This window comes from Carcharodon carcharias, chromosome 21, assembly GCF_017639515.1.
Source record: "Carcharodon carcharias isolate sCarCar2 chromosome 21, sCarCar2.pri, whole genome shotgun sequence".
In the NCBI taxonomy this organism is placed as follows: domain Eukaryota; kingdom Metazoa; phylum Chordata; class Chondrichthyes; order Lamniformes; family Lamnidae; genus Carcharodon; species Carcharodon carcharias.
Genome location: NC_054487.1, coordinates 14,083,468 through 14,109,153, shown reverse-complemented (window position 1 = coordinate 14,109,153; position 25,686 = coordinate 14,083,468). Strand labels below are relative to the sequence as shown.

The following is a 25,686-nucleotide window of genomic DNA, read 5'->3' as shown; positions in this document are numbered from 1 at the left end:
TGTTATACAGTGACAGACATGTCCCCGCCAATACTGCGCCCCAGTGTTACACAGTGACAGACCTGTCCCCGCCTGTACTGTACCCCAGTGTTATACAGTGACAGACCTGTCCCCACCAGTACTGTACCCCAGTGTTATACAGTGACAGACCTGTCCCCGCCAATACTGCGCCCCAGTGTTACACAGTGACAGACCTGTCCCCGCCTGTACAGTACCCCAGTGTTATACAGTGACAGACCTGTCCCCGCCTGTACTGTACCCCAGTGTTATACAGCGACAGACCTGTCCCCGCCTGTACTGTACCCCAGTGTTATACAGCGACAGACCTGTCCCCGCCTGTACTGTACCCCAGTGTTATACAGCGACAGACCTGTCCCCGCCTGTACTGTACCCCAGTGTTATACAGTGACAGACCTGTGCCTGCCATATATTATACAAAATATAGTGTCAACACTGAAAGATGAAATCTTGGTGACTTTAATTTAAGCTCCTCTTTTCTTTCCTCTTAGTTGGAGTCGGCACCAGAGAATATCTATACTTCTTCTGACATTGAGGCTGATATCCTGCAACCCCAGCAAAGGAGCACCGATGACCATGGTGATGACCATAGTGAAGAAGCAAGTCCAGTTTATTTAGTTCGGGGATTAAAGACCAGCTTTGTTATGTTAACCAAATCACTGCTCTAAGACAGGCACTGTCAGGAGCACTGTTTTACTTTTAAATATATGCAATGAAGGAATGTCGATACAGAAGAGTGAGTTTGTGATCCGAAACATTACATGGCCCATGTACAGAGCACTCCCAGAAACATAGAAAATAAGAGCAGGAGTTGGTCATTTGGCCCTTTGAATGGTGGAGCAGGCTCAATATGATCATGGCTGATCCTTTTTCTCTATGCCAAACTCCTGTTCTCTCCCAATACCCTTTGATGCCTTTTGGGTCTAGAAATCCATCTGTTTCCTTCTTAAATATATTCAGTGACTTGGACCCCACAGTCTTCTGTGGTAGAGAATTCCACAGGTTCACCACCCTCTGAATGAAGAAGTTTCTCATCTCAGTCCTAAATGGCCAACCCCATATCCTAAGACTGTGATCCCTTGTTCTAGACACCCAGCCAGAGGAAACATCATCCCTGCATCCAGTCTGTCCAGCCCTGACAAAAGTTTATACATTTCATTGAGATCCCCCCCTCATTCTTCTAAACTCCAGTGAATACAGTCCTAGTCGGCCCGATCTCTCCTCATACGACAATCCTGCCATTCCAGGAATCAGTGTGGTGACCCTTTGCTGCACTCTCTCTATGGCAAGTATATCCTTTCCAGGTTAAGGAGACCAAACTGCACACATTACCCCAGGTGTGGTCTCACCAAGGCCCTGTAAAGCTGAAGTAAGACATCCTTGCTCCTGTACTCAAGTCCCCTTGCAATGAAGGCCAACATATACCACTTGCCACCTTAACTGCTTGCTACACCTGCATGCTTGCTTTCAGCAATTGGTGTACAAGGACACACAAATCCCTTTGTACATCAACATTTCCCAATCTATCACCATTTAAATACTACTCTGCCATTCTGTTTTTCCTACCAAAGTGGATAATTTCACACTTATCCACGTTATACTGCATCTGCCATGTATTTGACCACTCACTCAACTTGTCTAAGTTGCCTTGAAGCCTCTTAACGTCCTCCTCTTTACTTACATTCCCATCAAATTTTCTTTGTTCCTCTTAAACCACATGCAGTCTGTCTGTGCACTTGTGAATTGGCATAGTGTTAAGAGCAAAAACAAAATCAAATAGTTTAAAAGTGATCTCAGCATAACAGATAGTGGTACTGTTGTAAAAACAGAAAATACTGATAAAACTCAGGTCTGGTAGCATCTGTGGAGAGAAAAACAGAGTTAATGTTTCGAATCCATATGACTCTTCAGAGCTAAAGAGAAGTAGAAATGTGATGTGATGGATTTTATACTATTTAGGAGGGGGAGGAGCAAGATAGAAGGTCAAGGATAGGTAATAGCAAAGGAGAGATTGACAAAGATGTTATGGGCACCAGACAAAGGGAGTGTTAATGGTAGTGGTAAAGAGGTAAGAAGGCGCTGATAGTGGCATAAATGCAGGAAACCAGAGGGTGTTAAAAGCAGAACAGATCAGTGGCTCTGTGAAAGTACAAAATGGAAACAAGTGACGGAGGGCCCTGTATGTGGGAGGGTGGTTTCGGGGGGGAAAAGGATTTTTAAAAATGAATAAATCAAACAAAAATAATAAATAAATAAATATTGGATTAAAAAAGGGGTCACAATAGGGGAGAGAGTTCATGGTCTGAAGTTGTTGAACTCAATGTTACATCCGGAAGGCTGTAAAATGCCTAATCGGAAGATGAGGTGGTGTTCCTCCAGTTTGCGTTGGGCTTCAGACATTGCATCAGGGCAAGGTCGGACATGTTGGCGTGAGAGCAGGATGGTGAGTTGAAATGGCAAGTGTTAGAGTTGATCTTCAGACAACTTTTCTTAGTGGAAACATTTAACTTTATTTACAAGGCAGCAACAGCAACTACATGTGCATCAAACTCCATAACTAAAGTAGAACTCTTCTGCAGAGGCTCCCCACGCTGCTAACACATTGTTTTATACAGATCATGTGATATTTAACACAGGATTATTCTTAAAGCTACAGTCCTACATTTCCCAAAACTGTTAGCTAGAGTATTGCGGAATCCACATTATAGGAAGGATGTGATTGCACTAGAGCGAGTGCAGAGGAGATTTACCAGGATGTTGCCTGGGCTGGAGAGTTTTAGTTATGAGAAGAGATTTAGATAGACTGAGGCTATTTTTTCTTGAGCAGATTGAGGGCGGAAACATGGTTGAGGTTTCTAAAATTATGAGGGGCAAAGATAGGGGAGACAGGAAGGAACTTTTCCCCTTGCTGGAGGGATCAATAACCAGGGGGCATAGATTTAAGATAAGGGGCAGGAGGCTTAGAGGGAATGTGAGGAAGAATTTTTTCACCCAGAGGGTGGTAGAGGCAGAAACCCTCAATATTTAAGAAGCATTTGGATGTGCACTTGCGATGCCACAGCATACAAGGCTATGGGCCTAGTGCTGGAAAATAGGATTTGAATAATTAGGCACTTGTTTGACTGGCGCAGACTCGATGGGCCGAAGAACCTTTTTCTGTGCTGTAGACCTCTGACTCTATGACTATTACTCTATAACTACTACAGCAAGCAACAGCAAGGCCTGGGTCATGCTTGCGGACTGAGAGAAGGTGTTCCACAAAGTGGTCACCTAGTCTGCATTTAGTCATTACTTTGTGCCTGACATTGTGGAGACCTATCGAATTTCCAGCAATGAAACAAATTCTCAAAGTCACCACGATCCCCTCATGATCACTCTCTCATTGGACATTTTCATTTTCACTTCTTCCCTCCCAAATATTTTCCCATCTGACATGAGCTCACTCTGCGTTGACCAGTAATTGAAGATCTCCTGCTATGTGTGACTCAGTTACTTGCTGTCTTTACCAACTGAGCCCTGGGGGGATGTAGTGAGGCATGGTGCCGAGGCCAGGGAAGGTCCTGGAGTTACATACTTTGTGAAACTGAAACAGGATTTTGCAATGGCTGCAATCAATATTTCTTTCTCCTGTATTATTCCAGTTCAACTTTGGTGATATCTTTGTGCACCAAGCGATCCACACAATTGAGTACTGTCTTGGCTGCATCTCGAACACTGCATCCTATCTCCGACTGTGGGCTCTAAGCTTGGCTCATGCAGGTAAGCAATCAGTTAGGCTCTAGCTGAGGTGACATATGAGTGGAGACACGACAGGCTATGGGTGACGTAAATGGGTTCTTGAACTCCTGATGCAAATGACACATTCCCTGTATACAAAGCTCACTTTGTTTCAGATGTCAGCCAAGCATTCTGCAAAACCAGGAATTATCTGCTCTGCTGTTTAAAAACATTGCATTGAAAATCTACCTGTAGCAGAATGCACTTTAACAACTGCCCATTGAGGTGAGAGAGAGGGAAGGAGAGAAATCATAAAGCATTGGGAAATTTACTTTAATTTTGATTTGCAGATGTTTTATACTAACCATGCCAGATCTTCATTTTCTGTTTAATGAAAGTATATAAGTATTTCACGATGCTGATATACAATAACATGATAAAGAAAATCTAAAATCATCTTCATTAAAACCAAAGGCCAAGAGCTTTATTTAATTCTTCAGCCTCATAATAACAATAGGAAATAGGGAAAAAGAGCCTAAGAATACAGTGGTGGATGTACCATTTTTAGCAACAAATTCACATAAATTGACCTTACAATTTGCAATGAGATGTTAGATTTATGCAACAGAATCAATTTGTGATGTTCAGGACATCGTGCAAAAGTGTGAAATGCACTTTAATCATATCCCATTGTACTCATCCGAATGGAAATGCTTTAAAAGTATGACCAGACACACTACTTCAAAAGGGAAATAAACAGGAACAGTCAGAAATTCACTTTCGCTTCTAGCTGATCCAGATAACAGCTGTTAGGCTTTAGGACACCAGCCGGGACAAAATTAAACATGGGTTTGTTAGTTTTGTACCTTGCTTGTGCTTTGTGACAGACCCATATCTTTTTTCAGGGTTATTGGCAACACTCTGATCACATAATTTTCCTATTAAATTGTCTATTTAACTACTTTCTAATGAATTATCTTAATTGTTTTGGGTTTCATTTTTAAATGTCACATATCGGTGTCTGTCTTTGGTGAAAACTAAAGTGTAATTGAACTATAACCAAGAGAAAATATGCACAATGTTACCTCAGCTATATCTATCATATTTATTCTAACAAATTATAAAACCATTCTAAAGTCTTTTTCTCTGACATTCATATCAGGTCAATTTTAAATTTGACCACAAAAATGTCTCCAGTATTGAAAAAATACTCCTATATTCACTACCACAGATGTATGAATAATAATGATTGGTGTTTTTACTTTGCACTGAAGCAGTAGATTCTGTGTGTCACTTTCCTGTTTTTGCATTGTCAGAGCAAGTTTATTTATATAGTGCCTTTAACACAGTAAAACATCTCAAGGTATTTCAAAGAATGTTATTAAACAAAATTTGACATTGTGCCAGATACAGAGGTATTAGGGCTGATGACCAGATGTCTTGTCAATCATATCATTTTCTTCAAGGAGAAGAGGGGTTTAGGAAGAGAATTCCAGAGCATAGGGCTTAGACAGCTGAAAGTATGGCCACCGTTGGTGGAGTGATTAAAATAAGGAATGTGGATGAGGCCAGAATTGGAGAGGTGCACATATCTTAGAGGGTCATACAACTGGAGAAAGTTAGAGATGGGGAGGAGTGAGACCATGGAGGAATTAGTGAATAAGGATGTAAGTTAGTGAACATGAGGCTAATGGATGAACAGGACTTGGAGCACGTTAGGATATAGGCAGTAGAGCTATTTATTTCTTTGATTCTCACTTCCCATGTAGGAATAATCACTAGGAAAACATTTATAGCCAATTCCTAATTGCCCTTAAGGTGGTGGTGAGCTGCCACCTTGAATCATTGCAGTCCATGTGTATGTACTCCCACAGTGCTGAAAGGAAGGGAGTTCCAGGTTTTTGACACAGTGACAGTGAAGGAATGGCGATATAGTTCCAAGTCAGATAGTTTGGAGGGGAATTTGCAGGTGGTGGTGTTCCCATACATCTGCAGCCCTTGTCCTTCTAGGTGGTAGAGGTCACGGGTTTGGAAGGTGCTGTCGAAGGAATGAGTTGCTACAGCTCATCCCATAGATGATACACACTGCTACCATGTGTTCCTGTGGTGGAGGAGTGAATGTTTAAGATGGTGGATGGTGTGCCAATCAAGTGGGCTCCTTTATTCTGGATGGTGTCAAGCTTTTCAAATGTTGTAGGAGCTGCACTCGTCCAGGCAAGTGGAGACTATTCCATCACAGTCCTGGCTTGTGCCATGTAGATGGCAGACAGGCTTTGGGGAGTCAGGAGGTGCGTTACTTGCTGCAGAATTCCCAGCCTCTGACCTGTTTTTTGTGGCCACAGTATTTATACGACTGGTCCAGTTAAGTTTCAAGTCAGAGTTGACCCCAGGATGTTGATGGTTAGGGATTCAGCGATGGTAATACTGTTGATCATCAAAGGGTGATAGTTAGATTCTCTCTTGTTGGAGATGGCCATTGTTTGGCACTTGTGTTACACAAATATTACTTGTCTATTATCATCCCAAGACTGAGGTGAAAAAAGGCATAGATGAGGATTTCAGCCGTAAATGAGCAGGGGCACAATCGAGCAGTGTTATGAGGGTAGAAATAGACTGTCATGGTGATTGCGTTGATGCGAATTTGGAAAGTCATTTAATGGTCTGATTCAGTGTCTGACAGTTCTCAGGGAGAGGGGTGGTGTCTGTCAATAGGAAACAGCGTTTGCTTTGGGGACTGTAGAGAATGGCTTCAAGTCTTCCCAATGATTACCTACCCTCAATCCGATAATATGGAGACTCTCCGAGCAAACATGCTGAACCTGATATTTTACTTGACTTGACAGCATCCCTAACCCAATGGCAGAGCTCACATTTTAATATGCTGTGGATTCCTATCACCTGCAATAGAAAACACTGGGGTGCCAGTGACTGAAGGTGAACTGTGTATCTGCAGCTAGCTGTATTTAGCAACATAAGAATTGCTAGTCAGAGATGCTTTAAACCAAAATAATAAAATCCTCATCCCCAGAATCTTAGTCCTGTTCTGAAATACCCAAATCTCTTATATTGAGATTACATTGCATTTCAATAATGTGTCTCATTTATCTGTAGAACTATCTGAAGTCCTGTGGACCATGGTACTGCACATTGGCTTGAGTAGTGCTTCGTGGGCTGGTCTCATTGGAGTCTTCATCATATTTGCAATTTTTGCCGTCTTAACAGTTGCCATTCTCTTGGTAATGGAAGGATTATCTGCTTTCCTACATGCTCTGCGTCTTCACTGGTAAGTAATTCAACATATATCAGCTGCAGTGTAGGCTTTGAATCATGGAATCATAGAATAGCCTCTGTGCTGTAACTATTCAGCTCATCATGTCTGTGCTTGCTCTCTGCAAGAGCAATTCAGCCATCCCACTTCCCCCACCCTTTACTGTAGCCCACCAAATTTTTCTCTGGTGCTTACCAAATTTCCTTTGAAAGCCATGATTGAATCTGCCTCCACCCCACTTCTCAGGCAGTGCATTCCAGATCCTAACTGTTGTAGAGTTGATTTTCCAGACAACTTTTCTTGGTGGAAACATTGAACTTTATTTACAAGACAGCAGCAGCTACATATGTGCATCTAACTCTATAACTAAATAACTCTCCACTAGAGGTTCCCTGTGCTGCTAACTCATTGGTTTACACAGATCATGTGATCTTACACCACAGGTTTATTCTTAAAACTACAGTCGTACGTTTATCAGAACTATAATTACTACACTAACCATTCACTGCGTAACCACCACACACTCAGGAAATGCATTCCAGATCCTACCCATTCACTGTATATAAAAATATATTTTGCCTGTCACTATTGGTTCTTTTACTATTCACCTTTAAATCGGTGTCCTATGGTTCTTGCCTTTCCGCCAAAGGGAACAGTCTCTCTCTCTACTCAGTACAGACCCCTCAAATCAAATCTCCTCTCTACCTGCTCTTCTCCAAGAACAGTCCCAGCTTTTCTAATCTACCCACATAAACACCAGATTCTGGAACAATTCTTGTGCTTTTCTGCACTCTCTCTAAAGCCTTCATATCCTCCCAAAGGTGTTGTGCCCAGAATAGTACACAATAGTTGAAGCCAAACCAGTGTTTTATAAAGGTTCATCATAACTTCCTTGCTGCTTGTATTCTGTGCCCCTATTTATAAACTCAGGGTCCTGCACGTCTTTTAAACCATTGTCTCAATCTGCCTTGCCACCTTCAATGATATGTTTTCTGCAGATATAACCCCAGGTATTCCTTTTCTTCACCACCTTTAGAATTGTATCCTTTAGTTTATATTGGTGTCTCCTCATTCTGACAAAATGTCTCACTTTAAACAGTATTTAATACAGCATCCATTTGTTTTACTTTCTTCTGTCTAGGGTGGAGTTCCAGAATAAATTCTATGGTGGAGCTGGCTACAAATTTAACCCCTTCTCGTTCAAATCCATTTTGGATGGAAATCCAGATGAATAGAGCGGCATTTCAACATTATATGAGTGCAATGAACATTTCAATTATGGATTAAAAGATTGTGCCTTTAGAAAATAATCACCATGAATCTCGATGATAAATTGATGCAATAGATTCTTGATTAGAGATAACACTAAGGTCTTGAAATTTAGCTTGTGCAAGTTTTAGTGTACAATGTTCACCTGGAATCCTGTTGTTTGCTATCTAACAGAGCTGTTGGCAAGTTTAACATCAGTGAACAAATGACTGTTGTAATAGAGAAAGGAATGTTGTAACATGTTCAGCATCTCTATATTAATATTCATGCAATTTAAGATTTAAGCTCTTCAGGGGGAAAATTTAATTTAAAATGATTTTTGTATTTGCTTCACATTGGTATTTCAATTTGGTGAATTATGTGCAATGGTATCACTGGAGTTACAACACCGAGGGTTTCTAGTATTGCTGACATCTCAAAATAAGGGACACACAGAAGTGAGAGCCTCTGTATTCAATGGATGAATTGCCACACCATTAACCTTCCAAATTGCATCAAATGCTGGACTATTTATCCATCATTGTAATTGAGCATGCTTCGTCATTGAGAAATACAATACTAAGAAATTTTCTTGTCCAGTGTTAGCCAAAGAGTCTTGGTGAGCATGAATTGGTTAAAAACCTATTTTGGGATCACAGTAAAGATGTCTCTTTTCAGAAAAAAAGAAAAATATACCCCAAGAATGGAAAACTTTATAATATCACCATCTGCTTAGTGTTTTCCATCACTGCCTGGGAGCGTGTGAATAAAAATGTCCTTAAAACAACTGTCTGGAAATAGGGCAGTGAAGACAGGTGTGTAACAAAGATGTCTGTCATAGAGTTGGTATACACTCTAACAATATTTAGATCAACAAGTGTTACCAGAAACAAAAGCTCTGATTAAAACAAATTTCAAATACAACAGATACCGACTGATCTCGTACCTTTCCAAAGAAGGTGAGGGTGGTGATGTTGATATTTGTTTGGAATGATCCTCCAGACTGGAACGAGAAGGGTAAAAATTCACTGGTGAAAGCTCTCTGTAGATAACCGAATGGGTAGTCAAAAGAAATTATCAGTCAACCCAGTTATGAAACTATGAAGATATTTCTCTCCACCAGCACCATCAATACCCACCCCTCATCCCCAGGTACCAAAAGGAGATGTGTAACCCAAAACTTGTAATGTTGTCTCACTGCTTGCCTAACTTTTATTAAACCAACATTGTCAGCATTATTTTAACTCTGCAAGCCAAAACCAAGTGACCAGAATCAGTGCTTGAACTTCTTCCATCAGATTTCCAATCCTGCTACAGCACTGGAATAAATCTAATGGAACTGAAAGACCTCCTCCGTCACTGTTACCTCAGTGCACTCCACCTCCTCGTCTTTCTTCACCTAACTGCAGCCTTTCGATGGTTGTGACCATTATACTTCTCTGGCACTTGTCCTCCAGTGTCCAGCCAGGTGGGACCAACCTTGCTTATTTTCACTTTTAACTAATCAATCATAGCCAGAGAATCCCAAACAATACTCTTTTTTGCTGTCCCCACATCGTCTGGAGTCTTCCAAGGATCTTTACTTCCGTCCTTTTCTATTCCATCATCTATATTCTGCTATTCAGTTTCTTCATCTGAAAACAGTGTTGGTTTCCACATGGATAATAATGATGCCCAGTCCTACCTCACTCGCACCTTGTGACCACTCCACTCATCAGTCTGCATGTCTGACATTCTTCTAGTTTCCTTTAGTTAAACATTCAAAGATGGAAGATGTTGGCTTTGGACTTTGCCACAAACTCCATTCCATTTGCATTCTTAGCTGATGTCTCAGGCTGAATCAGACTGTTTGCAAACTTAGATACCTCGATAAGGTTCCCTTCCATAATATTAAATAATGCAAATTTACTGAGCATGTTATACTTGCTTTCCTACACAATGGCATTTATTGGGGAACATCCAGAGCACCACTCGATATTTACTAATAACATACTTAAATAGGGATGTTCAACATTGAATCATAGAATGAAACAGCACAGAATGATGTCAATTGGGCCACTGTACCTATGCTGGCCCATTGAAGCTCTCAGATTAATACCTTTCCCCTGCTCTTTCCCATTGTCCTGTATGTCTTTTCCCCTTCAAATATTTATCCAATTCACTTTTGAATGGGGTATTTTGAGGTTACTTCTATCACCCTTTCAGGCAATGCATTCAAAATCAATATAACTGGCTGTGATTTTAAAAAAAAAAACCCATGTCACCTCTGGTTCTTTTACCAATCACCTTAAATCTATGTCCTCTGGTTACTAATCCCCTGCACTGGCAACAGTTTCCCCTTATTTACTCTCTCAAAGCTGATGAATTTAAACACTTCCACTAGATCTTTTCCTGTCCTTTTCTGTTCTGAGGAGAACAATCCCCAGCTCCTCCAGTGTCTGTGTAACTGAAGCTCTTCAACTCTGGCACCATTCCAGTAAATGGATTCTTCACCTTCTCTAAGGCCTTGATTTCCTCCTTCAAGTGTGGTACATAGAACTGAACAAAGTAAACCAGCTGAATCCCAACCAGTGTTTCACAAAGATTTAGCATAACTTTCTTGCTTTTGCAATCTATTCCTCTATCAATAAAGTCAAATGCCCTATATGCTTTATTAACAGTATTCTCAAATGATCTTTAAAAGAAAAATAGCTGGAAAAACTCATCAGGTCTGACAGCATCTGCGGAGAGGAATACAGTTAACGTTTCAAGTCCATATGACTCATCAGAACATCATACGGACTCGAAAAGTTAACTGTGTTCCTCTCTGCAGATGTTGTCAGATCTGATGAGTTTTTCCAGCTATTTTTGTTTCTGTTCCAGATTTCCAGCATCAGCAGTATTTTGCTTTTATCTTTAAAAGACTTGTACACATACACCCCCAGGTGTCTCTGTTCTTGCACCCACGTTAAAACCATATAATTTAGCTCATATTACTTTTCCTCATTCTTCCCACTAAAATATACCACTTCATACTTCTGTTGTATGTCACCTGTTATACCTACGCCCGTTTAACTAGTCTATGTTATCCTGAAGTCTGTCATTAACCTCCTCATTGTCTACTACATTTTCCAGTTTTGTGTTATCTGTAAATTTTGAAATCATTTCCTGCACACCTAAGTCCAGGTCATTAATTTATACCGAACAGTAGTGGCTATTGACTCCTGGAGAACACTATGCCACACTCTTCAGAGAAACAGCCATTCACCACTACACACTGCTTTCTGTTCCTTAGAAAATTTTGTATCCATTCTGCCACTTTCTCTTTAATCCCATGGGCTTTAATTTTGCTAAAAAGCCTATTGTGTGGTACTTAGACATATGGACTTTCAAAAGTGTATGATAATTATCATATAAAATTGCATGCAATGCTTAATCGTTGTCTTGCAGAGGTGTATCTTAACTGCCTTGTCCCTGTACTCAGTACTCCAATTTATAAAACCCAAATTTTAAGATCCGGTCACATGATGAGGAATTGTTAGTTTTTTTGTGATTAGATGATTTAAAATGTACTCCCTCATCTGTATTCATAGGAAGTTTATGGCACAGAAGGAGGCCATTTGGTGCATCATGTCTGTGCCAGCCAAAAAAGAACTATCCAGCCTAATCCCACTTTCCAGTTGGTGGTCCAGAGCCCTGTGGGTTACAGCACTTCAAATGCATACCTAAGTATTTTTTTGAGTACGATGAGAATTTTTGGTTCTAACATCTTTTCAGAAAATGAGCTCAGCTCCATAATGCCAGCTGGATGAACAAGTTTCTCCTCGACTCCACTCTAATCCTTCGGCCAATTATTTTAAACCTATGTCCTCCTGCCCCCCGTTGTTGAACTCTGCTAACCGAAATAGTTCCTTCCTATCCACCTACGCTCCTCATTATTTTATGGATGTCAATTAAATCTCCCCTCAACCAGCTCTAAATCAAAAAAACAAACACTGGCTATCCATATTTTCTCTTACCTAAAATTCTCTATTCCTGGCAACATCCTTGTAAATCTCTTCTGTACTCTCTCTATCATGCGATCACGTCTTTCCTGTAATGTAGTCATCGGAACTACACGCAGTACTCCAGCTGTGGCCTAACTAGCGTTTTATACAGTTCTAGCATAATCTCCTTGCTCTTCTATTCTGTGCCTCAGCTAGTAAAGGAACATGACCCTTATGTCTTTTTAACCATCTTATCTATCTCTCCTGCTACCTTCAGGCACCTGTGGACAAGCACTCCAAAGTCCCTCTGTTCCCTTGTTTGTCCTCCCCAAATGCTTTATCCCAAATTTCTCAAGATTTGAATTCCATCTAACTTTTTTCTGGCCACATGACTAGTATCTTGCAGCTTCAGCAGGAATTGGGCAGCTTTGTCATTAATAGTGTTCCATTGTGGGTGTAGCAGCAGCATTGTCTGTATTATACATGCTAATAAGATTTGCAAAAAATCCTTCAGGGCCCTAGATGCTTCTTGCTCTTTGCTCTACTGCATTGAGATTTCTGCATTCAGATAAGAGCAACACAATTAGGAAGATTGTCTATATTTGCCAGGCCTGCCAGCCCTGCTGGAGCCAGAGCCACAAGCAACGCTCTTTAGAAGAATGAAGGGGAGTTTCATCAGTTCTGTGTGCTATCAGCTGAATGTTCTGTTAAGCAAACACTCCTACATGAAAAAAACAGGGGACATTCATTGGCTGAGAGGGTGGTGTTGGAATGAGGAAAGATGGTTTATGTAAAATTAACTTCACGTTCTATTGAGCCTGTCAATCCTAGTTCTGAAGATCCTAATTTGCATTGTTAGGATGTATTAACCACTGTGGTTCTGTTAGGCGCCCTGCTGTGTGAACATAGAAACATGTGTTTTTGTTTTGCGCTCATCGGGACAATCATCAAGAAAATACCAATGTCGGGGGAAAGAACATGTACACACACTGTGCCTGTTTCAGCAAAACAAAATAAGTGACATTTATTCACTGGTTCATTCCCCAGGACCATGTCTTGACCAATCAGAGTCAAGATGTCTGGTTTAAGTTTCAAACAATGCTTGGCAGTTAACTGTCAGTCACCTCAACTGGTACATTGTCCATGGCAATGTCTACCAATCAGATTCCTCTTGCCAATAACTCAGCACTATCTTCTCAAACAGTACATATATGTTGTTTCCCCTGATGTTGGTAGTTTCTTGCGAATTGCTCTGATGAGTGCAAGATGAAAAGCTCCAACTAAAAAGTCTCCTTTTTTTCTGCAATACTCAAGTTCTGTACTACCAAATGACTACAAAAACATGTCTTTGCTTTCCTCTCAAATGGAGGAGGAGAAGAAGGGCTTTCTTTCTATCTTTCAATTCTTGACATAAGATGTTCAAAATTGTCCTTTTTCTTCTGCACATTAAAAAATATCAATCTTCAGCATTGCATAAAATGTGGAAATGATGTAAATAGATTATATAGCCAAATATGATTTCTTCACATCAATCTTGCTTGGGCAAATATGGTTATACAGCATGGCATCCCCCCAACCCCCCATCTCTTTATATAGTAGACCAGAGTTAGCAGCCTTTTTTTTACCTGAAGAGTCTTTAAAAGGGCCTAAAATAAAAATGACTGACAGCTACCAGATGAAAATTTGGCATCTCTAAACTAAATATTTGACAAATTGCCAAGTGTCTCTGATAAATGCATAATTTGTATACTTAATAAAGAAAACACGTATTGTATTTATACATCAAAGCAAAAAAAATTGATATTCAAATAGACCAAGGCATTTTTGACTTTTACTATAATTTTGTCAGTAAAGTCATCTTTAAAACAAACTCTAATTTAAAATTGTCTTAACTGTACTCATCTTTTCAGCTATTGATTCTCATGGTTTAAAAAATGATTGTAATAACACATTTGGAATAATTTATCATCTGAGCTACATTGCAAACAAGAATGGTCAAATCAAAAGCATGATCTATAACCACAGTGTAGCTATACCACTCAAAGGTTTATTTAGAGCACAGTAACGTTTCTCGTTAAAATCATCATTTGCAAACAAAGAGCAGCATAATGATTAGCCTTTTATCCCCAAAATAAAAACACACCTTTTACTTCTCTTGGCTTATTTTTTTTAGGCTTTTTTTTCATGTTAGTATGTTCCAACTGGAAAAGGTTTGCAGCTCCTTAGGAGTTAAATAGCTGCATGGAGATCCACAGCTGTAGATTGCAGACCCCCTGTTCCAGACCTTTAATATGTTAATACACTGTGGATAAATATTGCCAAATTGCACTTGAAATTATTTTAAAATAAGCTTTTGGTGCGTGATACTGCCATGGTAAGCCCCACAAGTTAGCATCTGAATTAATATAATTTTGAATACAACTACAGAATGAATGAAAGGAAATTGCTACAGGTGAACTAGTTGTTAGTCAGGCCTCAATAATGCACCTAATTTCTGAAATTTAAGAAAGTGCAAATTTAGTGGCACATATCATTGACGCTACCCTGTGTCTGTATCCATGCTGTGTAATGGGGGATGATAGCCTAGTGGCAATGTTACTGGGCTTGTAATCAAGAGACCCCAAATAATTTTCTGGTGTCATGAGTCCAAATTCCACCACGGCAGCTAGGGGCTTAAATTCAATTAATAAATCTGGAATTAAATAGTTAGTCTCATTAATAATCATCATGAAACTACCAGATTGTTTTAAACTCCTGTCTAGTTCACTAATGTCCTTCAGGGGAGACCTTACCTGGCCTGGCCTATATGTAACTTCAGATCCATGTGCAATCCACATCACGGTTTGACTCTTAACTGCCCTCTGAAATGGCCTTACAAGTCACTCAGTTGTATGAAACTACTATAAAAAAAGAGCACTGTGAGTGTACCTACACCATGTGTACTGCAGCGGTTCAAGAAGGCAACTCACCTCCACCATCTCAAAGGCAATTAGGGATGGGCAATAAATGCTAGCCTTGCCTATGAAGCTCTCATCCCAAGAATGAATAACAATAGTTGTTTGGTAGGACAGAACTTGAGTATTGCTGAAAAAGATACTTTTTTGTCAAAGCTTTTCATCTTGCACTCATCAGGACAATTCACAATGGCAGGGGGACCAATAAATTTATACTGTATGAGAAGAGAGTGCAGATTGGTTGGCAAGTGGACTCTGGTAGAAATGCTGCTATGAAGAATGCACCATTTGATAGTGACTAACAGTTAACTGCTGAGCATTGTTTGAAATTTAAACCAGGCAGCTTGACTCTGATTGGTCAAGACATTATTGTCCTGGGTAATGAACCAGTGAAAAGCTTGAACAAAAATTGTCTCTTTTAGCGATAATGAATAAAAGAAAAACTATCCACTGAATCTCATAGAAATGTTAGTACATCAGAGCTATCAGGGTTAATCCCATTTCCCCGCCTTTTCCCTTAAATATCTCTTTACATGTTTAACTGATTCTCTCTTAAATGTTGTGCATTGTTTTCCAAACCTGTGGTTGAACTTTTTTCTAATCTGTCCCTCTTTTGAATATGAATTTTCAAATTCCCTTTTTCAAGTTTCTTTCTATATCTACATCTTCTCATCCTGTCATTAACATAGTGTATCTACATTACGCCTTGCCAATGGTGCTAATATTCTTTCCAAAATGGAATACTCAAACCAGCTCGCAGTATTTCAAATAAGTTAAAGTCTTGTACCTTCTCCTTCAGGTACTATGCCCTAAGAGGTGACTATGGACTTCCATTGGATTGGTCCATTATTATGCTTGGCAAAGTACCGCAGTGGTTTGCCTTTGCCTTCTGGAGTATGGCTGACCAGGAAACACTCCCATTTTTACTGCCTGTCATCCGGTATTTTGGAAGGATTTACATGCTGATAATCAACCAGTTTGGCCATGTTATGAATGCACCTTCCACAGCCATCAAGTCCTGAAGTGGGACTTGAACCTGGAGTTTCTGGTCCAGAAGTACTAGTGCACCACTATATCTCCCCAAAGTCTTACAGAAACCTTGCATTGATATACAGTTCCCTAAATATAGGGCTGAATTGGGCTTGGCCCTCACCAACCAAAGAGTCAGCGGGGAACACATCCCCAATGACTCAGAGACACCGCTGCCATTTTATGCTCTAACGAGCGTTAATTGGCTTAAGGCTGGACTTCCACCACTCAGTCGGAGGAAGTCCTGCCTTTGAGAGCTGCTGGTCAATCAGATTGGCCTCTGCTCTCCAGTCCCTCCAGCAACAGCGCTGCAGTGGCCGGAAGAGGCACTGCATGAAGCTACCAGAGTCTATGCCCCGGGAACCTGAGGCCCAGTTAAGTGTCAGGGGTCTTAGGGCAGGGAGGGTGGGAAGGTCTGGGAGGTCGCTTCATAGTGGTGGGGGGGGGGTGGTGGTGGTGGTTGCGATCGGGATCTCAGGACATAGGCCGAGAGGGAGGTCCAGAGGTCACCAGGCCTGCAGACTCTACGACACATCAGGGAAGGGGAAAGTTACCTGGATGCTTTATACCAGAATGCATCCCACTTAGGGTAGGGTCATCTGATTTGGTCAGTGGCCAAGGACAGGAGAGTGTGACTGCGAGTGAGGCAGGTAAGGAGACCCAGAGGGCAGGAGGGGTGCAGAAGTGTGAGCCTCTGCAATTGTCCAACAGGTTTGAGGTTCTCTCAGCTTATTAGGATGAGACTGAAGGCCGCAGGGTGCAGGAGCAAACTGACCATGGCACCTTGGTACAGGAAGCCATTCAAGTGGAGGGAGCAAAACGGAATGTAGTGTTAGTAGGGGACAGTATAGTGAGGGGGATTGACACTGTCTCTGTAGCAAAGAGCGGGAGTCCAGACAGCTTTGTTGCCTGCCCGGTGCCAGGGTTTGGGACATCTGCTCAAGGCTGGAGAGGAACTTGCAACTTGCAGTGGGAGGGGGTGGATTCAGTGGTCATGGTCAATGTAGGTACCAACAACATGGCAGGATGAGGAAGCCAGTATGATGAGCTAGGCTCTAAATTAAGAAGCAAAGAGTAGAGACAAGGCAAGAGAGAAAGGTATTAATATGGGAAATGATAAACAGACTGTGACAGGAAGGAACAGAGAGTACAAATATAAGAGTAAATCAGTAGATAAGGCTAGATGCTACAAAAATAATAACAGGACAAAACTAAAGACTCTGTATCTGAACGCATATAGCATTCAAAACAAAACAGATAAACTGATTGGGCAAATAGAAATAATAAAGTATGATCTGAGAGCCGTTATAGAGACATGGCTACAGGATGACAAAGATCAGGACCTAACCATTGAAGGGTATATGACATTTAGGAAGGACAGGAAGTTAGGAAAAGGTAGGGGATGGCTCTGTTAATTAATAATGGTATTAGCACATTAGAGAGGGATGACCTAAGTTCAGGAAACCAGGATGTAGAAGTGGTTTGGGTTGAGGTGTGGAACGAGAAAGGCAAGAAGTTACTTGTGGGAGTGGTGTACAGGCCCCTTAATTGTAACTACACAGTAGGACAGAGTATTAAAGAAGAGCTAATAGGAGCTAGCCAGAAAGGTACAGCAATAATCATGGGGGATTTTAATCTACATATAGACTGGAAAAATCAGATGGGCAAGGGTAATGCCGATGAGGAGTTCATAGAATGATTTTGGGATAGTTTCTTAGAAGATCACATTCTGGAACCAACCTGAGAGCAGACTATACTAGGCCTGGTATTGAGCAATGAGATAGGATTAATTGATAACCTCCTAGTGAAAGCATCCTTAGGTAGCAGCGATCATAATATGATTGAATTTTACATTCATTTTGAGGGAGAAACGAGTGCATCCAAGGCTAGTATTTTAAACTTGAATAAGGGCAATTATGAGAGCATGGAAGCAGAGCTAGCTAAGGTGAACTGGCAAATGAGGTTAAGGAATATGTCAATAGAAGTTCAGTGGCAGACATTTAAAGGGTTATTTCAGAATACACAGAATGTATACATTCCAATGAGAAAGAAAAGTTCCAAGCAAATGGAGTATAATGTGGGCGATTGTGAAATCGTTCATTTTGGCAGGAAGAATAAGAAAGAAGATTGTTATCTAAGTGGTAAGAGATTGCAGAGTTCCAAGATGCAGAGGGATCTGGGTGTCCTTATGCATGAATCACAAAAGGTTAGAATGCAGGTACAGCAGGTAATTAGGAAGCTAATAGAATGTTTTCATTTATTAAGAGGGGAATCGATTACAAAAGTAGGGAGGGTATGCTTCAGTTGTACAGGGCATTGGTGAGACCACACCTGGAGTATTGTGTTCAGTATTGGTCTCCTAACTTAAAGAAATATGTAAATGCTTTGGATGCAGTTCAGAGAAGGTTTACTAGACTAATACCAGGAATGGGCAGATTGTCTTATGAGGAAAGGCTGGACAGGTTAGGCTTGTATCCACTGTAATTTAAAAGAGTAAGAGGCGACTTAATTAAAACCTTTAAGATCCTGAGGGGTCTTGACAGAGTGGATGTGGAGAGAATCTTTCCTCTTGTGGGAGAATCTAGAACTAGTGGGTCACTGTTTAAAAATAAGGAGTTGCTCATTTAAGACAGAGATGCGGTGAAATTTTTTCTCTCTGAGGTTTGTGAGTCTTTGGAACTCTCTTCCTCAAAAGTTGGTTGAAGCAGAGTCTTTGAATATTTTTAAGGCAGAGATAGACAGACTCTTGATTAACAAGGGGTGAAAGATTATCGGGGGTGGGTAGGAATGTGGAGCTGAGGTTACATTCAGATCAGCCATGATCTTATTGAATGGCAGAACAGGCTTGAGGGACCGAGTGACCTATACCTGCTCCTATGTTTGTGTGTTTGTTAAGGGGACTGTGCCCCCAGTCAGAAGGGGGCTTCTGATGAGGCACCACCACCAGCCCCCCCCTTTGAGATTGACCTTTCTTCAATTCCGGCTCTCCCCCACAGGTCGTCATCTGCCCGCAAGCCTAAAGATGGAGGCACAGGCAGCCTCAATTGGGGGAAGGGCAGGCTTCCTGTCTGAGGCCCTGCCCACCCCAACGTAAAATCACAGCGAGGTCAGGAACCCAGAGGAAATCCCATCCCTGCAATTTTACACTCCCCACCCACTTATCTGCCTCAGTACCCGGCAGGTTGGGGGGAGTGTAAAATCCTGGCCATAGAACCCAGAATGCCATTGTCCTGTTTAGAAAGAAAGAACAAATGTGCATTTAAGTAACACTTATTACAACCTTGGGACATCTCAAAGGGCCTTACAGCCAATGAGGTGCTTCGACATAGTCACTGTTGGAATAGAGAAATACAATACTCGAATGTGTTTTGTACCTCATTAAAACCTGTTTTTACAGATATGTGCAAATGACCCTTAGCTCCCTGTTCAGGCAGCCCATGTCAACATCAAACATTCCTAGGCTTATTCCAGATCATTTGCAAGTTGTATCTCTTTCTGCTTTTCTGCAGATAATTGAAAGCTTCATGGGTTTTGAGAAAGTTTTTGAAAGAAGAAAAGAAAGGCACAAGGGTTTTAGGAGGGAATTATACATAACAGGACCAAGACAGCTGAAGACATTCCTGATAGCGTATAGGGAGGATCTGAAGCTCAGAATCAGAAGACTGAAGGACGTGGAAAGGTGAATAACCTGGGGCGGAATTTTACACCGCCAGGATTTATGGTCCCGCTGAAGTCAATGGACTTTTGAATGGCTTGTCACATTTTACAGCCCTGCCCCCGCTGCAAGGGGGCCATAAAATTCCACCTCTGGAGAAGGTTGCGGAGGTAGAAGGGAATGACGTATTGGAGTGTTTAGAGACAAGGATGGGTCAGGAGGCAGGGAGCCAATTTACATCAGTGATAGACCAGGGCTTAGTGTGGGTTAGGATACGAATAGCTGCACTTTTGACAAGTTTGAGATTATGGAGATCAGCAAGGACAACATTGAAGACATTGAGTGTTGAGGAGACAATGAGGGTTCCGGTTGCAAAAGGGCTAAAATAGGTTTGGAGATGGAAATGATCAGAGGAAATGTGGGATTCGGATTGAGCAGGTACCAAGGTTTCATAGAGCTTTGTTTGATCTAAGTGAGAGATCAGGAAGTCTGTATTAGGCTGGAGGAGCTTGTTGGAGCAGCCTTAGTCTTCCAAATGTTCAGTTGCAGGATCTTGTGCCTCATCCAAGACATGTCATTGGACTTGTAGTCTGACAGCAGAGAAGTGGTAGAGGGATTGAGGCAAGTTTTGCAGAAGCAGAGCTGGGTATCATCAACATACAAAGAGATGCTTGCGAGTGATGTCACTAAGGGGACATATACTTGAGAAAAGGAGGGAATCAAGGAACCCTAGTGATGCATGAAGAGGCAATACAGACAAGAGAAGAGAAGCCACTGCTGGGTCAAAAACCTGGAGCTGGCTTCCTAACAGCACTGTGGGTGTACCTACACCACGTGGACTGCAGCTGTTCAAAAAAGTGGTTCACCACTACCTTCTCAAGGACAATTATGAATGGGCAATAAATGATGGCCTTGACAATGATGCTCACATGAATAAAGAAAACTTTGCTGGGCAGTCAAATAGCAAGCAAGGGTAGTTCCATAGAATTGGGTGACAGAGAAAGAAAGATGCTGAGGATGTCAGGATGATCAGCCAGGTGAGTAGATTAAGAAAGTGAAGGAAGGAAAGCACACAATGGCCAGGATAATGGAAGACGTAATTTGAACAGGGTGAACTCAGCCCTGTGATGTGGATAAACATTGCGATAGAGTGATTCAAACATGGAGTTTGATGAGAACCGGACCTGTCAAACAACTGCACAATCCAGGACCTTAGGTCTCAAAAGGGCAGATAACAAAGAGCAGATGGAATAGATTTTTCACGTAAAGAAATGATGGTAGTAGTGTTAAAAGGAAAGGATGATATATATAAGAAGAGAAAAGTGAAAAATATTAGGTTACATAAGTGCCCAGAGTGGTAGTTCGATGATCAGGAGTTGGGTAGAGAACAGCTGGTGTGTCCCATGGATTTTTAAAGGGTAAAAGAGGAGAGCAGTGAGAGATTGGGGTTGTACTGGTTTGGGGAGGGGTGATGTATGGGATGAAGGGCAGAGGAAGCAACAGAGGCAACATGAATCGTCTCAACCTTGTAGACAAAAACTTCCTGAGCCTCCCACATTTGGTTTTGCAGCCGAGTGTGAATGGGCAGGAGAAGATATTTGAAGATGTAATTAAACATGGAGAGTAAAAGCATAGGGCTGCCCTTTGTCTCAGGATAATATTTGAATAGTAGTAGCCAGAAGAAAGTAAATCCTGATAAATTTTGATACACTTACATCGGATCTGGTGGTTCATGTCAAAATGTGTTTTGCATCAGATGCACTCAGCTTTGACCTCTCCTAAGGGAACAAAGATAAAACAGTGTTCTGGGGAGCAATGAGAATGGGTTTTTTTTTTAAGGTGTCAGAACACCAAAGATGGAGGTGAGGAGATGACCAGGAACATAGCAGCAAAGGTATAAAGAAGCAGGTTACATTCCAGAACACGTTTTGGCTTGAAATGTTGGGTGGAACCTTGTGGAGGTGACAGGGGTCTTGGTTGTTGGAGGAATGGTGATACCCCAGCATCACCTCTTTTTGGGAAGGTCTACCGCATCTTACAAACATACAAATTAGGAGCAAGAGTAGGCCACTCAGCCCCTCAAGCCTGCTCCACCATTTAATAAGATCATGGCTGATCTGATTGTAACCTCCACTCCACTTTCCTACTTATCCCTGATAACCTTTCAGCCCCTTGCTTATCTTGTGCCACTCAGGCACTTAACAGGCCAGCGCTGGCCTACAGCCAGGATCGAGGACCCTGGAGATGGAAGCTTTGCCTGCTGAGAGCTGCCAGCCAATCAGAAGCCAGCAGCTCTTCTGTAGTCATCAGCACCACCAGGGAGATGGTGGCTGCTGCAGGTACTACAACCAAAGCCTTGGATTGAGGAGGGACCCAAACCTTGGTGAGTGATGTTAAGGGGAGCGGTGGTCAGCGGGTGAGTGGTTCGACAGCAAGGGCAGGGGTTGGCTTTCAGCAGGACCTGCTTCTCGAGGTTGGATCCCTCGATCAGGTACTGAGTGTCTTTGAACAAGGACACGCCCACCCAAACACAGCAACCCCAGGAGCCTGCAAGCAAACGTCCTCGATCCTGGGAGTAGGCTGGCCATTGGCCAGTTACTTGCCTGAGTGGCACATGATAAGCAAAGGGGTGAAAGGTTATTGGGCATAGGTAGGAAAGTGGAGTAAAGGTTAAAATCAGATCAGCCATGATCTTATTAAATGGCGGAGCAGGCTCGAGGGGCTGAGTGGCCTACTCCTGCTTCTAATTTGTATGTTTGTAAGATGCGGGGTGGACCTTCCTGAAAAGAGGTGACGCTGGGGTATTGCCATCCCTCCAGCGATTAAGACCCCTGTCATCTCCACAAGGTTCCACCCAACATTTCAAGCCAAAACGTGTTCTGAAATGTAACCTGCTTCTTTATACCTTTGCTTCTATTTTCCTGGTCATCTCCTCACCTCCACCTTTGGTGTTCTAAGACCTTAAAAAAAAAATTCCCTCTTTCTCAATGTTCCCAAGAACACCGTCCCATCTTTGCTCCCTTAAGAGAGGTCAAAGCTGAGTGTATCTGATGAAAAACACATTTGCTTGTCATGTTCCCTGCAAGGTGAGCACCCCCCTCCACTGCTGCTGGGTTAACACCAGTGGCAATGGGATGACACCCTTAAGTGAACCTTAAGGGCCTCAATTGGTGGCTGGGAGGGAAATGGGCCTTCCCACCACAGATTTGATTGTGGCCAGGGTTGGAAGGTGTTCAAAGCTGATTTGCCTAACAGATTGTGGAACTATTTGAAACATTGCACAGTTCTTGCTTTAATTACATCAAATTTTTTGCTGTTACAACTTACATCACTGCCCAGCATTTCAGCAAACTTGGTTATGGGTCATTCAGCTCCTCTGTGTGACAGGTACCACCAATGCTGATAATAGGCAGAACTTCCATCCCCAAGGTCCTCGATCCTGGGGGTAGGCCAGCGCTGGCCTGTTAAGTGCCTGAGTGGCGCAAGATAAGCAAGGGGGTGAAAGGTTATCAGGGATAGGTAGGAAGGTGGAGTGGCGGTTACAATCAGATCAGCCATGATCTTATTAAATGGCAGAGCAGGCTTGAGGGGTTGAGTGGCTTACTCCTGCTCCTAATTTTTGCCTGTTTTTTTTTTAGCTCTCTGCCCAGGAATTCCCACTTCCCCAGCACAATGAAGATCGAGGGGCGGTAAGTTGAAAACACTTGGGAGGAACAGGTGACTTTTTACCCATTGCCAAAGCTCCCCACCTCTGGGCTTTACCTGAACTCATGTCTGGCTCTGCTGTAAACTAATTGGTGGCGATTGATCGCTACGAGTTGCCAACAACTCCATTTTTATTGTATTATGTGACTACCAGGATGGTGACATGGGAATTAGATGGAACTTCTCAGTAGTACCTCCCTCAACCCAGAGGGTTGGGAGTTCATTCGAGAAACCAGATTTTCTGGCCCATTGTGGCAGGACCTGCTGTGGGAGATTCGCACCCAGCCAAAGTCCATTGACTTTTGGCATGACCGGATGATTCTGGTGGCAGGCGGGGCCAGAAAATCCCACCCTCGGACTTGAGCACCTGATCAAGATTGATATTGGACATTCTGCTGGGGTAAGATCAGGAGGGCACTGATGGCCATGATTATGGCTTGTGGACTTGCAGGACTCAAAGTTCTGAGTCAGTGAACCATGCACTGTTTGTGACACGGGCAGCAGAGTTTTAGATAACCTCAAGTTTACGGAGGGTAGAATATAGGAGATTGGCCAGAATATACAAGTCTAGAAGTAACAAAGGAAGGATGAGGATTTCAGCAGGAGAACAGCTGAGGCAGGGCAGAAGCGGTGATGTTATGGAAGTAGATATAGGCAGTCTTACTCATGGTGCAGATACATGGATGGAAGCTTGTCTTGGGGTCAAATAGGACACCAAGTTTGTGAACAATCTGGTCCAGCCTCAGACAGTTGCCAGGGAGAGGAATGGAGTTGGTGGCAAGGGAAGGGAGTTTGTGGCATGGACCACAGACAGTGGCTTTTTTTATTTCATTCATGGGATGTGGGCGTCACTGGCTAGGCCCAGATTTATTACCCACCCTTAATTGCCCTTGAGAACGGCTGCAGTCCCCCTGGTGTAGGTACACCCACGGTGCTGTTAGGAAGGGAATTCCAAGATTTTGGCCCAGCAACAGTGAAGGAATGGTGATATATTTCCAAGTCAGCATGGTGAGTGGCTTGGAGGGGAACTTCCAGGTGGTGGTGTTCCTATGTTTCTGCTGCCCTTGTCCTTCTAGGTGGTAGTGGTTGTGGGATTGGAAGGTGCTGTCAAAGGAGCCTTGGTGAATTCCTGCAGTGCATCTTGTAGATGGTACACATTGTTGCCACTGTGTATCAATAGCGGAGGGAGTGCATGTTTATGGATGGGGTGCCAATCAAGCAGGCTGCTTTGTCCTGGATGGTGTCAAGCTTCTTGCATGTTGTTGGAGCTGCACTCATCTAGGCAAGTGGAGAGTATTCCATCACACTCCTGACTTGTGCCTTGTAGATGGTGCACAGCCTTCGGGGAGTCAAGAGTGAGTTATTCACTGGAGGACTCCAAGGCTGTGACCTGCTCTTGTAGCCACAGTATTTATATGGCTAGCCCAGTTCAGTTTCTGGCCAATGGTAACCTCCAGCAACAATGAAGGAACGGTGATATATTTCCAAGTCAGGATGGTGAGTAGCTTGGAAGGGAACTTCCAGTTGGAGGATTCAGCGATGGTAATGCCATTGAATGTTGAGAGGCGAGGGTTAGATTCTCTCTTGTTGGAGACGGTCGTTGCCTGGCACTTGTGTGGCGTGCATGTTACTTGCCACTTGTCAGCCCAAGCTCTGATATGGTTTAGGTCTTGCTGCATTTGAACATGGATTGTTTCACTATCTGAGGAGTAGTGAATGATGTTGAGCATTGTGCATTCATCAGCGAACATCATCACTTCTGAGCTTATGATGGAAGGAAGGTCATTGATGAAGCAGCTGAAGATGGTTGGGCCTAGGGCACTGCCCTGAGGAACTCTTGCAGTGATGTTCTAGAACTGAGATGATTAACCTCCAACAAATGCAACCATCTTCCTTAGTGCTAGGTATGACTCCAACCACCAGAGAGTTTTCCCCCGATTCCCATTGACTCCAGTTTTGCTAGGGCTCCTTGATGACACACTCAGTCAAATACTGCCTTGATGTCAAGTGCAGTAACTCACATCTCACCTCAGCAGTTCAGCTCTTTTCTCCATGTTTGAACTAAGGCTGTAATGAGGTCAGGAGTTGAGTGGCCCTGGCAGACCCCAAACTGAGCATCAGTGAGCA

General features: G+C 42.5%; 1 protein-coding gene across 2 annotated transcripts in view; it reads left to right on the top strand.

Annotated features, from left to right (window-relative positions):
- LOC121293100 (V-type proton ATPase 116 kDa subunit a-like) overlaps positions 1–9,177 on the top strand; it is a 107,499-nt gene extending 98,322 nt beyond the window's left edge. For both annotated transcript variants that reach the window (XM_041215731.1, XM_041215730.1), the window contains 4 exons: positions 510–617; positions 3,660–3,777; positions 6,847–7,018; positions 8,145–9,177. In XM_041215731.1, coding sequence (XP_041071665.1) covers positions 510–617; positions 3,660–3,777; positions 6,847–7,018; positions 8,145–8,238 — 492 coding nt within the window. In that variant the 3' untranslated portion in view covers positions 8,239–9,177. The remainder of the gene's footprint in view (positions 1–509; positions 618–3,659; positions 3,778–6,846; positions 7,019–8,144) is intronic.
- The last annotated feature ends 16,509 nt before the right edge of the window (positions 9,178–25,686 follow it).